Source organism: Mustela erminea, chromosome 1 (genome assembly GCF_009829155.1).
Source record: "Mustela erminea isolate mMusErm1 chromosome 1, mMusErm1.Pri, whole genome shotgun sequence".
Lineage (NCBI taxonomy): Eukaryota > Metazoa > Chordata > Mammalia > Carnivora > Mustelidae > Mustela > Mustela erminea.
In genome coordinates, this window is record NC_045614.1 from 73,067,588 (window position 1) to 73,087,142 (window position 19,555).

General features: G+C 43.2%; 1 protein-coding gene across 4 annotated transcripts in view; it reads left to right on the forward strand.

Moving 5' to 3' along the window:
- The window catches only part of OSBPL10 (oxysterol binding protein like 10), a 320,106-nt gene that overhangs the window by 103,190 nt on the left and 197,361 nt on the right, over window positions 1–19,555 (forward strand). For all 4 annotated transcript variants that reach the window (XM_032320875.1, XM_032320787.1, XM_032321062.1 and 1 more), the window contains exons 2-3: window positions 4,266–4,441; window positions 7,599–7,678. In XM_032320875.1, the coding sequence (XP_032176766.1) occupies window positions 4,266–4,441; window positions 7,599–7,678 (256 nt within the window). The remainder of the gene's footprint in view (window positions 1–4,265; window positions 4,442–7,598; window positions 7,679–19,555) is intronic.

Sequence of the window (19,555 nt, forward strand, 5' to 3'; positions counted from 1 at the left end):
TTTTTAATCTGCTTGTACTCCATTGCTTCTCTCCAAACACAATAATTTCTCGTTGTCTTTAGAAGGGGAGTAAATTATTGATGACCTTCCTTAGTGCTCATGATTCAAACCTGCACATTTGCATTTAAAGTATTTTAGAACGCAGTAGAAGTGGTCCCCCCCCCCCCATCTGTGACAGGTTAAAATTAAGATGTAGGTTTGAAATACATATTATGAAAAATCATTAATGCGTCCCCATATCCTGCATAATGGGACATCATTTGCTTATTGTCATCCCTATTGGGCAAAAGAACAACATCAAATTCATTTCTTTGCATCAGCTTCTGAATAATGTCTTTGCAAATATACAGTGAGTAGTTTAAACAGGATGCATTTGGGAAGCTGCCTCTGGGAGTGAGGAAAGCTGACACCTTCCTAATCAATGAAGAGTCGGTAGAAGCAATAAGGAGAAAGATGTCAAACCCTTTCTCCCTTCCAGCCAATGGCACATGCCTCTTCCTTGAAGCCTGTTCAGATCTCTTTCCTCTTCTACTTCTCCCAGGAAAGCCGGTATGATTTTGGACAGGGGATGCTGCAGCTCTGGCCCGGGAGGGTGGGGAGGACACAGAGTGCTGTGGTCGGAGCCCAGTGTCCTTCCCTACACTTGTAAGGAGTGTTACTGTTAGTGCTCTGCCTTGCCGGGAGCGTGTCTGCCTGGCTACATCACAATGACGTTCGATATAGGTCAAGTTGAAAACATTTACCCCTAAAGAGAGGGCAGGGTCAGCACTTAAATAATTTGATCATTGGCAGCTCAGACATTACCCTGCTCTCTTGTTGAAGGAGGTTTCTTTGGGTGGGGGAAATTTTGTTTTTGCCACACAGAGTTGCGGCAAATTCTTCTTCTTCTTCTTCTTTTTTTTAAAGAAGTTTATTTTTTAAAAAGATTTGATTTATCTGTCAGTGCACACAAGCAGGAGGAGTGGCAGGCAGAGGGAGAAGCAGGCTTCCCACTGAGCAGGGAGCCTAATGCGGGACTCCATCCCAGGACCCTGGGATCAGGACTTGAGTCAAAGGCGGATGCTTAAGTGACTGAGCCAGCCAGGTGTCCCCAAGTCGGAGCAAATTTTAAGTAGGATGGGGGCACCCAGATGGCTCAGTCAGTGCAGTGTGTGACTCTTGTTCTCAGGGTTGTGGGTTTGAGCCCCACACTGGGTGTGGAGATTCCTCAAAAGTAAAATCTTAAAAGAATGTTTTTTTAAGTAGGACGTGAAAATAGAAATACTTTTTGTTTGTTTGTATGTGAATTTGTAAGACTAACTTCTGTAACACATCTTGATTGTAATGGCCTAATTCAGCAGAACTTTCTTATTCCTATACCAGCCTGATGTGGGTGCTTCTTAGCAGGTGACTCCCAGGTGGAGATTCGGGGACCCAGGTCCCTTATCTCTTTGCCATAATTGTTGCAGGGTTCCCAAGTTCACCTGCAGGTTGTCTCCATTTCCAACCTGTGTGTGTGTGTGTGTGTGTGTGTGTGTATGAGAGAGATGAGTGTGTGAGAGTGAGTGTGTATGTCCGTGGGCAGGAGAGAGAGAATGTGTGTTTTATGGGTCAAGCCTGCATTGCTTTTGCTCACATCCTATTAGCTAAAACTCCAATGGCAACACCCTAAGTGCAGGGGAATCTGGGGAATATATTCTGACAGTGTCTCCTAGAAGAGGCAGGCAGTGTGGAGGTCAGTGCCTTTCCACCTTGAGCTGCCTCAGAATGACCTGGAAGCTGAAAACACTGCTTCCTGGGTTCCTCCCCCAGAGTTTCAGAGGCAGCAGGTCTTGAGTGGGGCCCAAGAATTTACATTTCAAACAAGCTCCCAGGTGATGTGGGTGCTGCTGGAGTAGGGACTTTAATTTGGAATAGTCCTGTCTGTGACACATTTCCATGTCTGATTTATCCACGCTCCTCCTGAAAACCAGAGGTCGATCTGTATCATCCCAGTCTAAGGTGCGGGAGGGAAGGAGATGGGTAAGCGAGGCCAACCGTCTCGGCCAGGCTACTTGGAAGGTTAGTCATAATTATGAGAGGAAGATTTCTTAGAGGAATTGGAATTCTGGAAGACTGGGACCTGGGGCGTGCGGCACTCTGCGCTGTGGGAGGGAGCTTCCAGCTTGCTGGATTGGCTCTGTTGGGATAGGAAGGTGGGGAGAATAAACAGCAAGTCTGGGAGAGGTGACTCAAGAGCGGTGGCTTGGAGAAAGGGACAAGGGAGGGCTGGCATGACAATCAAAGGGGGGTTTATGATTGCTGGAGTGAACCAAGCCTTGCCCTTGCACTGTGAGTTTCTTTGGGTCTCAGGATATCCATAAATTGGGAATGACTATGTCTAACTGTTGGGCTACTGTGAGGATGAATTAGATCAGAGGGTTGTAAGCTTTCTTGATTCACGGCGCTTCCATGTGGAGAAATCCCTAAGTTTCATTTATTAACTGGTTAGCTCCCATCCACTTCATACATATTTATGTTTCAGCACCTTGGTATTTGAAAAAATAATAATAAACAGGAATGGAAAAAAATCTATTTGTTTAAAGAACGCCAGTTACTTACGCATGGGATGTATGCACCTGCGGGCCCTACATGGCTTTTGAACCTTGGGATCGTAGAGGGCATCACTGCCCTCTTTTCCTCTTCCACGATGATACTTGCTTCTTATCCCAGCACCACTGGAAACCCTACTTTGCAAAAGCTACCATGTTGTTCCAAGGAACATAGTGCGATCTAACATTAACCTGTGAAAACAGCCTAAGTTTGTACATGTATAGCATTTGACCCATGTTGAGTATTGCCGCTTATCTCTCAAAGACCCAACTATTTTTGGAGTGCCTCTGTGAGTTCACCGTAGTGACCAGGTCCTTTGGTGCCTGGCTTGGAACTGGAATTTGGTGGGTAGGGTTCCCCCCCTTCATTGATTCATTGAACAAAAGTTCACTGAATATCAGTGAAGTGTCTGGCACTGTACTGGGCACTGGGGGGGAACTTACTTCTGCTTCCAAAGGGTGTAGCGTCTAGTCAATGTGGAATTAGAGGCTCCAGGTATAGACTCCCACTGGGGGCAGCCTGGGAAGGACGATTTCAAGGTGCTATGAGAGCTTGTGGGAGGAAGAGTTGAGTATCCGGAGGTTTCTCAAGTTGGTGGTCCTTGAGTTGGTCCTGAAGGCTGAGAAGTTAACATGGCAAGAAGGCAAAGAAACTGTCATCTAGGTAGAAAGAATAGCATTCTGGGAGGGTGTTTTTCAAACTGGGGAAGGACCCCTCCTCCTCCCCTCAGTTACATTGTAGTTGATTTGTGACTAGTGTGTAGCTTGTGTGTGCCATGTGTGTGGGGCTACATCCAGGCTGTTCAATGAGACTGATTCACCCATCGGGTGGTGGGATGTTGAAGCAAAGCCAAACTGCAAAGCTGTTGTAGACTGGAAACAATCTGTGGGCCACCCTTGGAGTAATTGTTCTAGACAGGGAGGAACAGCATGATCCAAGGTCCTTTGGTATGGGAGATGACTTGGGGACTCTGAGGGCAGAGAGGAAAGGCTGGTGTGAGTGGAACAGAAAGCAAGAAGGTGGAAAAACCAGGAGGGGCTGTTGTGCGCCTCTAGACTGCAGGAAGTACTTGCATCTCAGACGAAGACCTTTTTTTCCTGGTAGAGAAGGGGAGGTTGTTATGGTGACTTCCTAGGTCAGAGCGAGTTCTTGGAGGACCTGCTGGCGTGTGCACCTAGTTCTCTGACTGGTGACCCTTGGAGCTCTGTCTCCTTAGGGTTACCCAGGCCACTGGCAGGAAGCTCAGGGCTCAGCTTGCTGTTCCCTGAGTGTAAAACAGCCTCTCTTAGAGGCTTAGAAATGCCAGCTGTTCCTGCGAAGTCCTACAGAGTGTGTTACCTGAGGCTGTGTCCCAGTGCATCTGTTTGCCTTTTTGTGTGTGTGTGGGAGGGGTCATTTGGGGGTTTACGGTGGTATCCTGGGCACCAGGCAAGGTAATGGGCATTCCACCCACTCCGGAATGGACTCAGCCCTTGCCTTGCCCCAGTGGCCCATTATAAGCACCATTCTGACCTAAGAACCCAGGACTCTCTCCGTGCTCATGGGCTGACTTCTCTGGGGTGCCTGGGAGGGAGTTTTGGTTTCCACCTTCTTGAGTTGAGAGCCTTGGCGTTGATTTAAGGATCACTTTCCTCCTTTGCCATGAGGAGTGGGCTGGAGAAGGAAAAGTGATGCACTGTGGTTTCTCTGCGCAGGTACTTTGTGCTGGATTTTGAGGCTGGCATCCTGCAGTATTTTGTGAACGAGCAAAGCAAACACCAGAAGCCTCGGGGAGCCCTGTCTCTGTCTGGAGCCATAGTGTCCCTGAGCGACGAAGCCCCCCACATGTTGGTGGTGTACTCCGCTAACGGAGAGATGTATAAACTGAGAGGTATGTTCTCCTGCCAACTCTTCACATGGATCTCAGGGGCTGTACCCCTAGTTATCATGGGGATGGCTCTCTTGTGTGTGTGTGTGTGTGTGTGTGTGTGTGTGTGTGTGTGTGTTTTAATCCCCTTTAACAGTTTGCTGTGTTCAAGAACTCTGTGGTAACAGACACTGCCTTTCTTAATGCCTAGGGTGGGGAGATGGAGCTGACATTAGGAATTGCCTTTCTTGAATAACTGCAGAATTAAGGACAGATGAAAGGGGAGTGACACTAAAGCCAGCTCAGCTCTTAGAGTTCAGATTTTTCCTTTTAGCTCAGTGTGTATTTTCTTGAACTTTACAGTGTGAGTCTTCACTACAGTCCCCTGTGGGGACTGTGCTGTGAGGACAAAACAAGCCTTTCAAGGGTCAAGGCACCCCTCCCCCACCCCACATTCCTCTAGAACCATCTCTCAGCAAAGGGCCCTGTCACTTACATTGTATTTATTCTGGTATGGTATTGGAGTCTAGTGAGGAAGCCATCTCCTTGGGGTGGAGTTAATTTTTTTGTCTTGCTTTTCCCGCTTCTTTCGGCTTCTTGAAAACTGAAGCCTATATGGAAGCCCTTCACTGAGCTGTTACTGTCGGTCCTGCCACCCCTTAGGCACGTCCATGATACAGGTTTTTAGCAATGCCAGGCCTGACTGTAGCAGTTTAATTGGATGGCTAGATCATTCTTCCATCATTCCATTATAGTTGCATTGCCAGGAAAAGTTTTCTTCTAATGAAATAACAAAAAAAATCCAAATGCCCATGTTGGTGTATGCTTGCATATGCATGTGTAGACACACACCCATGCACACACACGGAGTCAGTGTTATTAAGGTCTGAGGAAGGGAAGAACTTGTATGTATTAAGTGTTGGGAGTTGGTTGAGAATCCTATCTTATATTTTTCTTTGTCCAGGTAGGGGCTCAGTACAAAGAACAGGCTCTTTCTCTCCTTAACCCCAAGGAACTGATGATGATAAGTTGGCCTCTGCAAAGCCAAACCCAGGACCCAGCCTCCTTGCCTCTGAGTCCAGTTTTCATGGTTCCACCTCCAAGCTTTACTGCCAAGAGATGGAATAAGCTAATGTTTCTTTATTATCTATACACAAGTCGTATTTCAGAATCTATAAAACAATCCAGGAACCTATGAAATAAAAATGCCTACAGTTGAAAAAAGTTTTTCAGTTTCTGGAAACGTGGGCAGATTCATGTTCTCTTTGGAGATTCACAGTGTGTGTTCCAGCTGGCTAGATTTATATGGTCCTTGCTTTCGTTTTGTTGTTTATTGCTTAATAAATTGTTAGAGCAGAAACGAAAGCAGGTGAAAAACTTAATAGCACTTCCCCCGACCTCCCCCCCCCCCCCGCCCTGCCTGTGGTTTATAAAATGACACAAACCCACACAAATAAAAAAAAATCCAACGAATAGGACAATTGAGCCATCTCATTTTGCCTTTTACGAGTTGATACTATTCTCAGGATTATTATGCCCCAGGGGTTTGTTGGTTGGTGTTTTTTGTTGTTGTTGTTTGTTTTTTTTTTTTTTAAGGGTAGCTTTAATAGCAAATACAAAAGTTTTATCTGTGACATTATCGCAAGGGCTAAATTTAGCTTAAAGTTAGCAACTGCAGAAAAGGTGGGATAAATTTCGGCGGATATATGGCTGGTCCTTGGCTCACCTTCAGAGGATCTGGGTTTACTCGAGCACGTCTCACCTATGTGTAGAGTTGAATGAGTCTTGATGTCAGTAGTTGCACGGCTTCTGAGAGTGTTTTTGGTGCCATGAACTGGCAGTTCTTCACCTTTCCTAAAGGAAAAAGGCTCTAGTTTCTGCAGAATCCTTTGGAAGTCCAGTTCACCTGGGCTTAACGCTGGTCTACCCCTCCTGATTTGTTCACCCGAAAGTTCAAGCTGAAGTTGAGTTGTACTGACAAACGACTCCGAGGCCCATTTTTGTAAACAATTATAACTTCCAAGGGAATCTTTGTTTCCTGCCTAGTCAACATTCATGCAGTTAATGTTATATTAAACTATTTATGCAGTTAGTTATGCAGTGAAATTGATGACTTAGATTTTATTAGAACCTGTTATGTGTCCATGAGAGTTTAAGAAAATGATGTGATCTATTTGAGATGTGGGAGTGTGGATGGAAGATAATGACCATACACTTGGCCTGTATTTTAATGTCTCTTTGGGGGAAATTTGAGGACCTCTAAAGCAGCGTTTGGAATGTTGTTCTGTCCAATCATAACATGAGTCATTGAGGACACATATGAAAATAATTCAATTGAATGCTTATTTTGTAGATCCTGGTAAGTCCACAGTACAACGCTAGAAGTGCCCAAAGGCTCTGAAAAACTATCCTCTGAGCCTCTTATTTGTCACACATATAGAGGCACTTAAAAATAATCACGTTTTCCCTTTCCTGTTTTTTATTTTTATTGATGGGAGAGAGTGCAGGGAAGGGGGTAGATGGAGATGGAAAGGGAGAGAGACTCTAGCAGCCTCCCTCCTGAGCCCAGGGCCCCACATCGGGCTCGATGTCAGTGTCCTGCTCCACTCAGGTGCCCCTCTGCTGCCTCTTTAAATAAGTAGAAATGATCAGGCACCGGAGTGGCTCAGTTGGTTAAGCAGCATCTTTGGCTCAGGTCGTGATCTCAGCGTTCTGGGATTGAGCCCTGCATCAGGGCTCCCTGCTCAGTAGGGAGCCTGCTTCTCCCTCTCCCTTTGTCTCCCAGCTTGTATTCTCATTCTGTCTCTGTCAAATAAATAAATCTTAAAAAAAAAAAAAGGAGAGAGAGAGAAATGACTTTTTTCATAGGAGGTTAAAAAAATGACCAAATTGTTCTTAGACATTTTGGAGTACGTTTGTGATGTGGTTTAAGAGGGAATTTTCTGTTGATGTTAAGTGAAATTTCTTTCTTTTTGTTTTTTTTTTTTTTTGGTCTGTTAGTTTGCTGTGTGTTTGTTTTGGTGTAGGCACAGGCTGCTTGAGAATATTGTGATCTGCCTTCCTTCTTCCCTTTGTTCTTTCCACCTCACTCCCTGGGCTCCCCCACCTGCTTAGGTGGGTGTAGAAGTAGGTTGGATGCATTTTGGAACAATCTCTACAAGCCATTTCTTCTCTATTTTAGCTGCCGATGCAAAGGAGAAACAGTTTTGGGTGACTCAGCTTCGAGCTTGTGCCAAATACCACATGGAAACGAGTTCTAAGGTAAGTAATCACCGGGGAGCAAGGAAGCATTGGAGTAATAATTTGGATTAGCTGCCCTTTAGCCCAATTAACCTGTTTCTTTGGGGAAGCTGTTTTTCATGCTATTTTTGAAGTTACCCACTATACTGGAATTCATATTGTCCTGCTGCATTTAAATCTAAAACCAAGAGCAGAGTAGTAAGATTAGCTTGTAGGTAGAAGGAAGAGGCCTGCGGGCACCTCACTCGAACTGCTTCCGGGAAGACCCTTCTGTTGCTTTGCACCTTGTCGGGTTCAGCAGCGGTTAATGTCTGTTGGGAAGCCTGAGTGCATGATTTTGCTGTGGCGGCAGGAGAGTCCCGATTTTCTGTTCATGGAGCCTTGTTGTTGTCAGTGTCCTTAAATGAAACCTAGACCCCACACTGACGAAGTATCCTGCAAGGCGCTTTAGCGTTCCAAGTATAGGAACATTCTCGGGTAATGTGGCATCCAAGTGTGAATTCAGGATTCGGTAGGAGGTCTTCGATCAGATATGTGGGAGACGGGAGGTAGGCATTTTCATGGATGATTTGGAGAATTTCCGAACATTAGAATATAGAAAATAATTGCAAAATAAATTTATTCAGGGCAATAAATATTTGTCGACCTCAACACTCAAAGGACTACCCCTTTTATATCACTAATTCCAATTTAGGCACGGTACCTGTTGACAGTGTTTTTCCACATTCTGTGCATCCAAAAGAAAGACCCACATATGAAACTTCTGATGATTTTAATCCTGTAGCCAGTCTGCTCTCTCGCCCAAGGCCATGGGAAATGTCTTGCTTACATACACCTCCCTCTTCTGCCTCCAAGTACAACCTGAACTGATTTCTTCATAATGATTTTGTTCACTGTTAATTTTCTTTCTTTTAAGAGACCTCCTTTTCCTTGACTTGCTTACTACTGTTTCGCTCTTACCCTTTTTGACATCCCCATGCGAAATCTGGGTTACCATAGGTAGGGCCCTATTTCTAAAGCTTTTTTCTCTCTGGCTTGCTTTGTTTTCTAGGAATTATGGTAGAAGTTCTGGACATTTCATCAGTATTTTATAAACTCTTAGGGCAGTTAGATTTTATTTTTCATGTGTATCTTTTTCTTTTTTCGTAGAACAGAACAGGGGCACCTGAGTGGTTCAGTCGGTTGAGCATGTGCCTTCAGCTCATGTCATGATCTCAGGGTTCTAGGACCAAGCCCTACGTTGGGCTCCCTTCTCACCGGAGAGCCTGCTTCTCTTTCCCTCAGCCTCTCTGCCGGCTTGTGCTTTCACTCTCTCTCTCCAATAAATAAATAAAATATTAAAAAACTCAACAGAAGGGCATAAAATAAAAAGGACAGATGCCCCTCTATTGCCTCGTATGCTCATTAGAGATAATTACACTTAATAGTTCTTGCACATCATTCAAGTAGATTTAGGCATGTGTTAGGATATATGTCTTTTCTGTATTTGTGGTTTTTGTAAGGATGGGACTGTATCATGCATATAGTCCTTCCTGCCTTTTTTAAAGATAAAATAAGATCTTTAAAATAAGATCTTTTAAAATAAAATAAAAAAGATCTTTAAAATCTTTTTGGAGATCTTATTAGGTATCTGGGATCTACTGTACTCTTTCTTAGGATGGATGGATGGTGTTCTAAGGAATGGATGTCTGCTTTGTTGAAATTCTCTACTGATGGACATTTAGGTTGTTAGACATAATGCTATAGCAAACATCTTCGTATATATATCTTTTTGTGCCTCTAGGTGTACACAGGAAACTACATTCAGTGGAATTGCTGGGTGATAGACTGTCTGCGCTGTTTTTCCTAGACATTGCTAAATTGTCTTCTAAAAAGGTTGTCCTATGTTGTAGTGCTACCAGTTTTGTGTGTAAAGATGCATTTCCCCCTCTAATGGTGGCTCTTCTAACATTCTGTTTTTAAGTCTTATAGTTAAAAAATTAATTTAATTTAATTAATTAATAAATTAATCCCATCACTTCTAAAATGACTGGGGCTGAGTACATTTTCAAATATTGATCACCACATGTATTTCTTTGATGTGATCTGTCCATTTTTATCCTTCATCCCTTTCTCTATTCTTTTTTCCTCCTTGATTTGCACTTAACTAGATGTGAACTGAGCATTATTTGTCCTTTGTCTGTCATTTGTATTATAAATCTTTTCTCCTGCTAGGCCACCTGTATTTTGACTTGGGGTACATTTTTTGCTATGTAGGATAGTTAATTTTTGTGGTCAAATTTATGAATATTTTCATTTTTGGCATTTGGTAGTATATTATGCTTAGTAAAGGCTTCTTTGTTCTAAAATGATGAAAACATTCTTTGGTGTTTTCCTCCAGTGAATTTGTAGTTTAATTATTGTGTTTCAATCATTGGTTCATCTTGAATTTATTTTGGGTGTAAGAATCGAGGTCAGGAAACCAGCTTGAAGTGCACTGATGTTTTAATGAATCCCTGGAGACCAGGAAGTTAAAGACCTCTTCATGGTAGTAAGAGATAGGAAGGGAATTTAAAGATTCTCTGAAGGGGAATTTGATTTACTGATGTGTTCTCTGGGTAGTTTTGAGAATACAGATTAACCTGTTAATGCAAAACCCAAATAAATAATAATTTAGATGGCAGGGCCTGTAGGATTTCCTATTTGAGACTGGAAGTGAAATTGCTGACCATCGCTCATTTATAGCAGAGCTCTTGTGATCCCCTAGGGAATCATAATTTTTACATTGTGAACAGACCTGGTTGTTCAGGAGAGGCATTATGAAGTCCAGGTCTGCTTAGGCAAAAGCTAGTCTTGAAAATGAAGTTGGGCTTAACATGACTATAAACTCAATGTCCATTTAACTGTAGGATGGGTATTTACTTTGCATCAAGGTTATTAGGAATACATCCGGAAACTTATCTCTACTCTGTTCTTCCTCCTTCCCTCTCAGCAGGTCAGATCCCTCTCCAGCAGATTATAGAGAATAGCCTCCCTGTGATAGCTTAGAAGTTTGTCTTTTAGAAACCTTCTTCTTCTTCTTCTTTTTTTTTTAAATCAAGTGTTCCCTGTAACAAGTGTGAGGCAGATGGAATGGTGCTATCATTCTGACTCCCCTTGGTGAGAACTGCAGGAGCACCATATTCATCCAACCTGCAAAGGGCTTCATGGAGGACCTGTCCTCCAGTTCTGAAACCCAGACCTGTCCCAGTCAGTACCTGAGGAGGTTTTCCCCAGTCTCGAAGTGAAATGAGAAAAGCCTTCCCTAAATGTGCCTGAAGTCAGCTTTAGTCAATATAAAGGATGGCTCTTTATTCCGAAATTATATTGCTTTGCTTTTTAAGGGTTAAAATACTTTTTATTGTAGAAGATACAGAGTATTTATGGACTCATGGTTTATTGAGGTATAATTTACATAAAGTAAAATTCATTCCTTTTAAGTGTGATGTTTTTCATGGCTGCATGCAGTCATGTAACCTTCACCACAAATATCATTCTGTCACCCCCAAAAGTTCCCTCTCTATCCTGTTGTGGCGGATCCCCTCCCCCTCAGCTCCAGGCAACCACCTATCCACTTTTTTATGTAGAGTTTTGCTTTTTTCTAGAATGTTCTATGCACTGAATTATACACATTTCACATCAGACTTCTTTCACTTAGCGTAATGCTTCTGAATTTTACCTGTGCTGGTGTATCAGTAGTTGATTCTTTTTAAATTTCAGCTACTTTAGTGACTGTGTGGTACTTCTTGTTCTTAATATCTTTTTTCAAAAATCAAAAGGGATTACTAACCTCTAAATTAATTAAAAAATTCTCAGGCTAAAAAGATTTCTAGATCCATTCCCAGATTAAAAAAAAAAAAAAAAAGTACTGGTTTTTGAAACCTAAGGTTCTGGCTCTCTAGTCAAGCCCTATGGTTTCCATAGGTTTCCATATGGTAGGGAAGCTCCAGCTGGGAGGGCGGTGGAGCCAAGGCTTGAGATCAGGTCTCTGATTTCCTGCTCCTACCTGTCACACATGTCAGCCAGGGCTGCTGTCTTACCTTCCATGGGTGATGGAGCCCCTTTTTGGACAGTTGGTGCTTCTAGATGGACAGAAACTGCCAAAGATTGATAATCCCCTTTTCTTGACATCACCTAGGTTCATCCTGCAGCCTCTAGTTGTTATTCAAGGTGCCCCTGCAAGGGTGTGAGGCGAGTCTGTTAGGAAGATTAGAACACTGACTTTCTCTGAGAATACACAAAAACAAAACAAAACAAAACCTCTTATTTTTAGTTCAGTATAAAAATTCAGGCAGCGTAAAGCCCTGATTGGAAAAGGGTTAAGAGACAGCTGTTGGGAACTGTCCTCTTGAGAATTTACTAGTGTGTGACTTTGAAGGATCAAATGTAAGAGTGAGTGTCTAGTTTTCATTCAGTAGGTGGTGTTTCAGAACCCCTAGGGTGGGGGCACAGTGGTGTTCTGGGGACTATGATAAGCACTGAGCATGGGAAAGGAACTGTCTGTTGACAGAAGTAATGACGTTTAATACCTTCTGTGTGAGTGACCGTCACTCGGGATCATGCTATGCTTCACAGATGTCCTGTGAGGTAGGTAGTATTGTGCCCATGTTGACAGAAAGCTGAGACCAACGGAACGTCAGTGGTAGGCTCAATGTCACGTAGCCATTAAGTGAGTGGATGGGGATGAGAGCCAGAGTTCTCCATCATCCCTCCTCTGGTTTCCTGGCTTGAGCCATGAGAAGGTTCTGGAAGGTATTCTACTGCCATGAACTCTATATTTCATACTGTGGGGGCTGGGGGGACAGCTGGGAATAGGACACCTGTAATTTTTGTGTACTCAACAAACCCTTCTCCAGTCTTTTCAGTAGATTCTGATCCCTGAATTCTTCAGGGAGTTGGCCCCAAAGTAACATTGGCCTTTTGCATTGATCTTTTTGTGATGTCATCTCATAATGGTAAGAAGTACTTTTGACAAGTCCCCACGAGCCTTGAATGAAAAGTGTCTTCTCATGGAGTACGTGTTTGTTTCAGCTCAGGAATTCTGGTTTAGAAGAAATACTGTGGAGTGCACAGTGAGAGGTCCTACATTAAAATCTGAAAAACAATCTGAGGAGTTTGAAGTGGCGGGGGGGGGGGGGGGTGGGGGGTTGGGGTTCCAGGTGGTGGGTATTATAGAGGGCACGGATTGCATGGAGCACTGGGTGTGGTGAAAAAATAATGAATACTGTTTTTCTGAAAATAAATAAATCAATTTAATAAAATAAAAAAATCCTCACTCTGCTGATGATGTATGGAGCAAACCTGCTCAGGTCACTTTTCCTCTTTCTGGTCCTCTGCCCTCATCTTTGAAATGGTAATGTCTGTCTCCTGAGGTGGTCTTATGGCACAAGAAAGGGAAAGCAGGTAAAAGCTAGTTGCCCACAGGAAGCCCTCCACGGAGTTAGGGGCTCAGTAACTTGTGCTGATGTTTATTTAGTAAGCCTGCTGCCTGGAAGGCCAGCATTTCAGCTGCCCTTAGTTCTTGGACAAAACCCTCAAGGAGAACAAGCATGCTTTTCATCCGTTTGTGGTTACATGCTTTCAGATAGACCCTGTGATTTGCAAATAGCCATATCCGAGAACTTAGGGTCATTCAAAATCTGTGGAAGTCCATATATGGACGTAGGCAGCTGAGACACAAATAATGCTGTTTTCAAGGGACTTTGACCTGTGGGGAAAAGTAGGCTAGTGGGATCAGGAGCCAAGCTGATTAGAAAGCACTTAAGGACATTCAGATTTTGAAAATTTTAGTTTCATTGGCTTTTATTGTGACCGAGTGGGAGAAGTTTTTGAAGATTAAGCTTGATGGAAACTGTTGTTTTCAATACTTTTATTTTTTATTTTTTAAAAAATTTTCCCTCATCTTGGGGCTCCTGGGTGGCTCAGTCGGTTAAGCGTCTGCCTTTGGCTCAGGTCATGATCCCAGGGTCCTGGCAACAAGCCCCACGTCCCAGCCTGCTTCTCCCACTCTGCCTCTGCTCCTCTTCCGCTTGTGCTCTCCCTCTCAAACAAGTAAATGAACTCTTATACTTTTTTTTTCTTATCCAGACATGGAAGGGTGGATTCACTTGAGATGGGCAGGGGTGACTTGTATTGTAAGTGAGCTCATGAGTCTTCTCTGATAATTGAGCATTAGTACCTTCTCCCTTGACTTTCAACCCTAAAGGATAATGTGTGACATATGGTAGCAATTTATCACTTTTCCAGCAAGTACACTATGGTGAGAGACAGCGCGGTCGTTTAAAAGCTTAATGGAGCTTATAGCTTCCTTTTTCTGGCTCAGCTGGCCTCTCTCGGACTGCGCCCCATCCCTACCACAAACATACTCTTGTTATGAATTCACTGCTGACAATTGTGAGGTTCCCCCCGCCATAATGTAAGTAGCATCATTTAAGAAAAAATTATGAGTATTATCTATACTCAATAGAAAGTGTTCAGAAGATAGGAAAATCTAAAGAAAGGAAAAAAATGGCTCCCAATCCCAGTCCAGACCTAATCTCTGATGACACCATTTGGGTGGACATCCTTCTCTACACTTCTGTGTGGACAAATGGAAGTCACATGACTGCATTTGGAGGTTCCTCCTTCCATCTCTTCACATGCACAGAAATCGCATGAATTTGTTTTTGTGGGTAGCTTCCCTTCCCCGTGAGGGTGGACTTGTGGGGCCAGGCTTTGGCCACAGGCCTATTCTCTCTGTTGGGGTTGTTTTATGTTTAAAAGGACTGTGTGAGTGTTTTGCTGTTTCTTAGAGCATTTCTGGGGTCTACGTTGTGTTTTACTTCTGGTGAGCAACGTGCCCTTCTGTCTTGGTCACTTCTCATGCCCATGTTCCTTGTTCTGCTCTTGTTCAGTTCCAGAGGGGAAGTTGAGGAACTGAAGGTCCATCTCCATTGGTGTATTTACCCATCCAACAACATGGAAAATGTAGATTTTTTTTTAAATCTATGGGGACATTAGGTAAGAAAATGTTGAAATTGGATACTTTTGAAATACTTAACACTAGTCATTGTATTTGAAATCCTTTCTCTGAGTCAGGGCCTCAGGCCTGACTTCATCCTTTTATTTACTCCTTTGGGGTCCGGAGATCCCATTCCTTCTGAATCCTCCCCTTCATCATGTGTCCACTGAGGAAGTCAGTAGGTCCCAGGGAATTTGTCTGTGGAGAGCATTTGAAGACACTGTGGTCAGATCAGATTGGTGTGTGGTTAGGACTCCTGGTCCTTGGGAGGTAATTGTAAATTAAAATGCACATTTTAGGGTACAGTCTTTCATGCATATTTGGTCATAGAGGAATATGATCGACCAATATGGGATTTTAAATTCATTATTAGTCTTAGAAGGTCTTGGATGAGCAGCAAAAGCTGCTGAGTTTCAAGGAGTGTATATATATATATAAATATTCATGCTGGAAGTGGCCCAGATCACAGGTGGTGTTTTTTTTTTTTTGGTTTGTTTTTTGTTTTTTTGTTTTTTGCTATCCCCTAAAATGGTAGTTGGCATACTAACTTGTGATATTAGAGATTAGTCTCCTCTGGTGTCTAGGAGGTGGACATCCTCTTCTGAAGGTAATGCCGAGTAAGGGCCTGCCCATGTTTTTGCACAAGTTACAGCTTCCCCAGACAGTGGACAACCAGTCACCTGTGATATAGTTCCTGACTCCCTTCCTCTGCTTTTGCCATGACTCCCCAGTGATCTAGAGGTTCAGTTGGGTTTGATGGGACTCCAGACAATGTGAAAGGAGACGAGAGAGTGATGGGCTGGCCTGGCAAAGAGGCTGGTGCTGGGCTGGTAAGAGCATAGTCCATGGGTACCTTCTGTCCCAAGGGTGGTGTGCTTTGGGTCAAGAGGCCCTGCTGGTAACTCTGCCCCTCTAGCAGGTTGCCAGGTACAGAGAACCCTGCCTTGGGGATGCTCAGAGACCTACGCTGGGGTGGCGTGGGAAATGTGTGGACTACTTCTCTTCTGGGGAATCAGAAGTCTTGCCTGTTGAGGGGAGGTGTGGGAGGAGAATTCTAACTGAATGTTAAATCCACGGCCAGTGTAAAGAGAGGATGATTTGGAGCTACCGTGTAATGGTTTCTGAAGGCAGAAGCTTATAACTTCCCTGACTCTCTGCCATGCTGGGGTGTGAGCCAGAGGGCTTGGGCGAGGTGCTTTCATGTCTTGGTTAGGGATGTATCATAACAGGAAGCACCTGTTTGCCGAGACAAACCCAGGGACAGCTGTAGAATCTGACCCCATGCGGCCACAAGGGACATCAGATGCCATCGAGTCCAGCATCCTGGCCCCACCTCCTGTCACTATTTCAGCAAAAATGCTACCCAAATATTCAAATAATGAGGTCATATGGGTTGTTTGTCCTCAAAACAATAGCCAATTTTAGTCACTCAGAGAAGGCACTGCTGGTAACTCACTAATAAAATGCTGAGAATCTTGGGGCGTAGTCTGACAAATGACATTGGTTTGGGGCCTCTGAGAACAATGTACAGTAACTTGGAAGTAATAGAATGATTAGAAAGTGGGAAGAGATTCCAAACTCCCTTTGTTCCACTTGTCTAACAAACAATAGAGGTAAGAAATAAGGACAAAAGGTAGGTTCTAAAACTGCTGTCTTAATATGGAGGCCTCTGGCCACATGAGGGTTTTTAAATTTAAATTACAGTTGACCCTTGAACAATGCAGGGGTTGGGGTGCTATCCAGCCCTCCTTCCCCATAGTCAAAAAATACACTTACAACTTTTGACTCTCCCAATACTTTATTGATAGCCTGTTGGCAAGTGTTATCTACAAGGTAAACTATTGACTAACACATTTTCATGTTATTTGTGTTATAGACTGTATTCTCACCGTAAAGTAAGCTAGAGAAAAGAAAATATTAAAATCGTAAGGATGAGAAAATATAGCACTGTACTGTATTGAGAAAGAGCTACATGTAAGTGGACCCCTGCTCAATTCAAACCCATGTTGTTCAAGGGTCCACTGTAGCCGAAATTAAATTTTCAAAGTTGAGATCCTTAGTTGCACTTAGCTCAGTGGTCACATCTGGCTGATGGCTGCCATATTGGACAGCACAGATAGAGAACATTTCCATCATCACAGAAAGTTCCTATGGTTTCTGAGGAGGGAACTTACCAGTGTCTAGCTTAATCTCTTCTTGTGCTATGGACTATTTATTTTTATTTTTTATCTAAAAAGAATGAGTGGTGTCTCCCTCAATCCCCCAAACCTCTGTCCTTCCCTGCTTCCTCTCAGGAGTTCTGGTCTCCTCCATGCCCTTGACCTCAAACATCTTGATCACTCACTTCTTCAGTTATGTTGTCTTTGCATCAGGAACATCCATCTTCCTGGTGTGAAGGCAGGATCTTGGGTTCTCTTGATGGCAGATTCTCTACGTGCTCCCCGCACTGCAGTTGTTTAAGAACCTCTAGTATGAGCTTTTGTGAGGAGCAAGGGAGGGAGGGAAGGTTGCTGACGATGCCGTCCCCTGGCTCCAGCAACCTTCCATAGCAGCCTTCTTCCTGAGACAAGGTCCCGAACTTTACCTTGCCATTGGATGCCCACCACATGTCAGATGCTGTATCTTTCCCTCTACCTCATGAGCTCAGTGTTGTAGACAAGCAGGTCCCCAGCACAGTGTGTATCATCACACTTCCTTACCTTTGTTCATGTGGTTTCCTCTGCTGGGATGGGTCCTCTTCTTCATTCTTTATGTGACAAATACCCATGTGGTCTTCACGGCTGATATGCTTCTGGGATGCCTTCCTGACTTCCCTGGTCAGAGTGGATCTTCTCTCTTCTCTGTTCCTGTTTATACCAGTACTCACTTGTAAGCACATCCCTTCTCCCAAGGGTGTGTGTATGTGAGTGAGTGGGTGCATGCATCCTCAGGATTGACGGTGTGTCCCTAAGATCCCAGACTGCAGGGAAGTCTTAGCTGTATCTTACCTGATGTGATGGTGGTGGTCAAACACTTCATACATTTTATTTACTTTTATTTCTTATTATTTTTTAAATTTATTCACTTGAGAGAGGGAGAGGGAGAAGCAGACTTCCCGCTGAGCTGGGAGCCTGACATGGGGCTGGATCCCAGGACCTGGAGATTATGAACTGAGCCGAAGGCAGATGCTTAACCAACTGAGCCACCCAGGCTCTCCCCCTTTGTACATTTTAAATGTCAACCCTACTTCCTCCTCCCTCACTCCATTAGGGACAGTGTTAGTAGTGGTGGTGGTGTAGGGTTGGATTTGGGTTTCTTAAAAAATGATATCCAAATTGTCATAGTTTCCTAAAATACTGTATTTTAGATCAGATGTTTGAGGATTTTTTTAATGTAAGAAAGCTATTAGTGTCTGGCAGTTGAAAATCAATCTAGCATAACATTCAAGCTAAGTTCTTTCTTTAAGAGAGAAGAAAATAATCATAAGGAATACGTTTTGGAGAAAGGAAAATAATAAATGGCATCTATCAACACATTTCTATGTGGAAAGTACTGTGGGAATAACTTTTCTTGGATTATTGCTTTTTTAAAAGATTGATTTATTTATTAGTGAGGGGGTATGGAGAGGGTGAAAGAATCTCAAGCAGACTCCCTGTTGAGTGCGGAGTCTGATGGACGGCTCAGTCCCATGACCCGGAGATCATGATCTGAGCCAAAATCAAGAGTCAGATGCTCAACTGATTGAGCCACCCAGGCACCCCTTCTTGGATTATCTTATGTATTTCTTACAACAGTCCTATGAGGTAGTTACCACTATTACTACATTTTATAGGCAAGGACACTACGGCATAGGGAAGGTAAGTAGTATACCTGCTCAAGTTCACACAGCTAGCAGATGATTGCCTTTTTTTTTTTCCAAAAAATTTGAGATCCAATTCACATACCAATAAATTACCTTTTTTAAAGTGTATGATTCAGTGGTTTTTAGTGTATTTATAAAGTTGTGTAACCATCACTGCTAATTCATTCTAGAATATTTTATCACCCCCAAAAGAAAGCCTTCTGTTTCCATTAGCAGTCGTTCCTCATTGCCCAACCCATCACCCTTTCTCTCTAGCCCCTGGTAAACCACTAGCCACTGTCTCCAAGAATTTGCTTATTCTGGACATTCCATGTAAATGGAATCCTATACTATGGCCTACTGTGTCTGGCTTATTTCACTCCACAAAGTGTTTTCAATTTTCCTTCATGTTGTAGCTCCAATCAATATGCCATTCCTTTTTTATGGCCAAATAATATTCCATTATAAGGACATTATATGAATTCCATTATATGGATTTTTCAGTCCATTCATTTATTAATTGATATCTGGCTTGCTTTCACTTTTTGACTATTATGAATAATGTTACTATAATACTTGTGTACAAGTTTTTGTGAGAATATCTGTTCTCCGTTCTTTTAGGTATATACCTAAAAACAACTGCTAGGTCATAGGGTAATTCCATTTAACTTTTGAGTTGAGCCAAACTGTTTTCCAAAGCAGCTCTACCATTTTCCATTTCTACTGGCAGTGTATGAGGATTCTGATTTTACTGCATTCTTGTCAATACTATAATATTGTCTGTCCTTTCTGTGATGGCCATGCTGGTGGGTATGAAGTCATATCTCACTGTGATTTTTTTTTTAAGATTTTATTTATTTATTTGTCAGAGAGCATGCACAAGCAGGCAGAGTGGCAGGCAGAGGCACAGAGAGAAGCAGGCTCCCTGCTAAGCAAGGAGCCCAATGCAGGACTTGATCCCGGGACCCTAGGACTTTACCTGAGCCAAAGGCAGTGGTTTAATCCACTGAGCCACTCAGGCGTCCCTCACTGTGATTTTGATTTGTGTTTCCCTGAATGA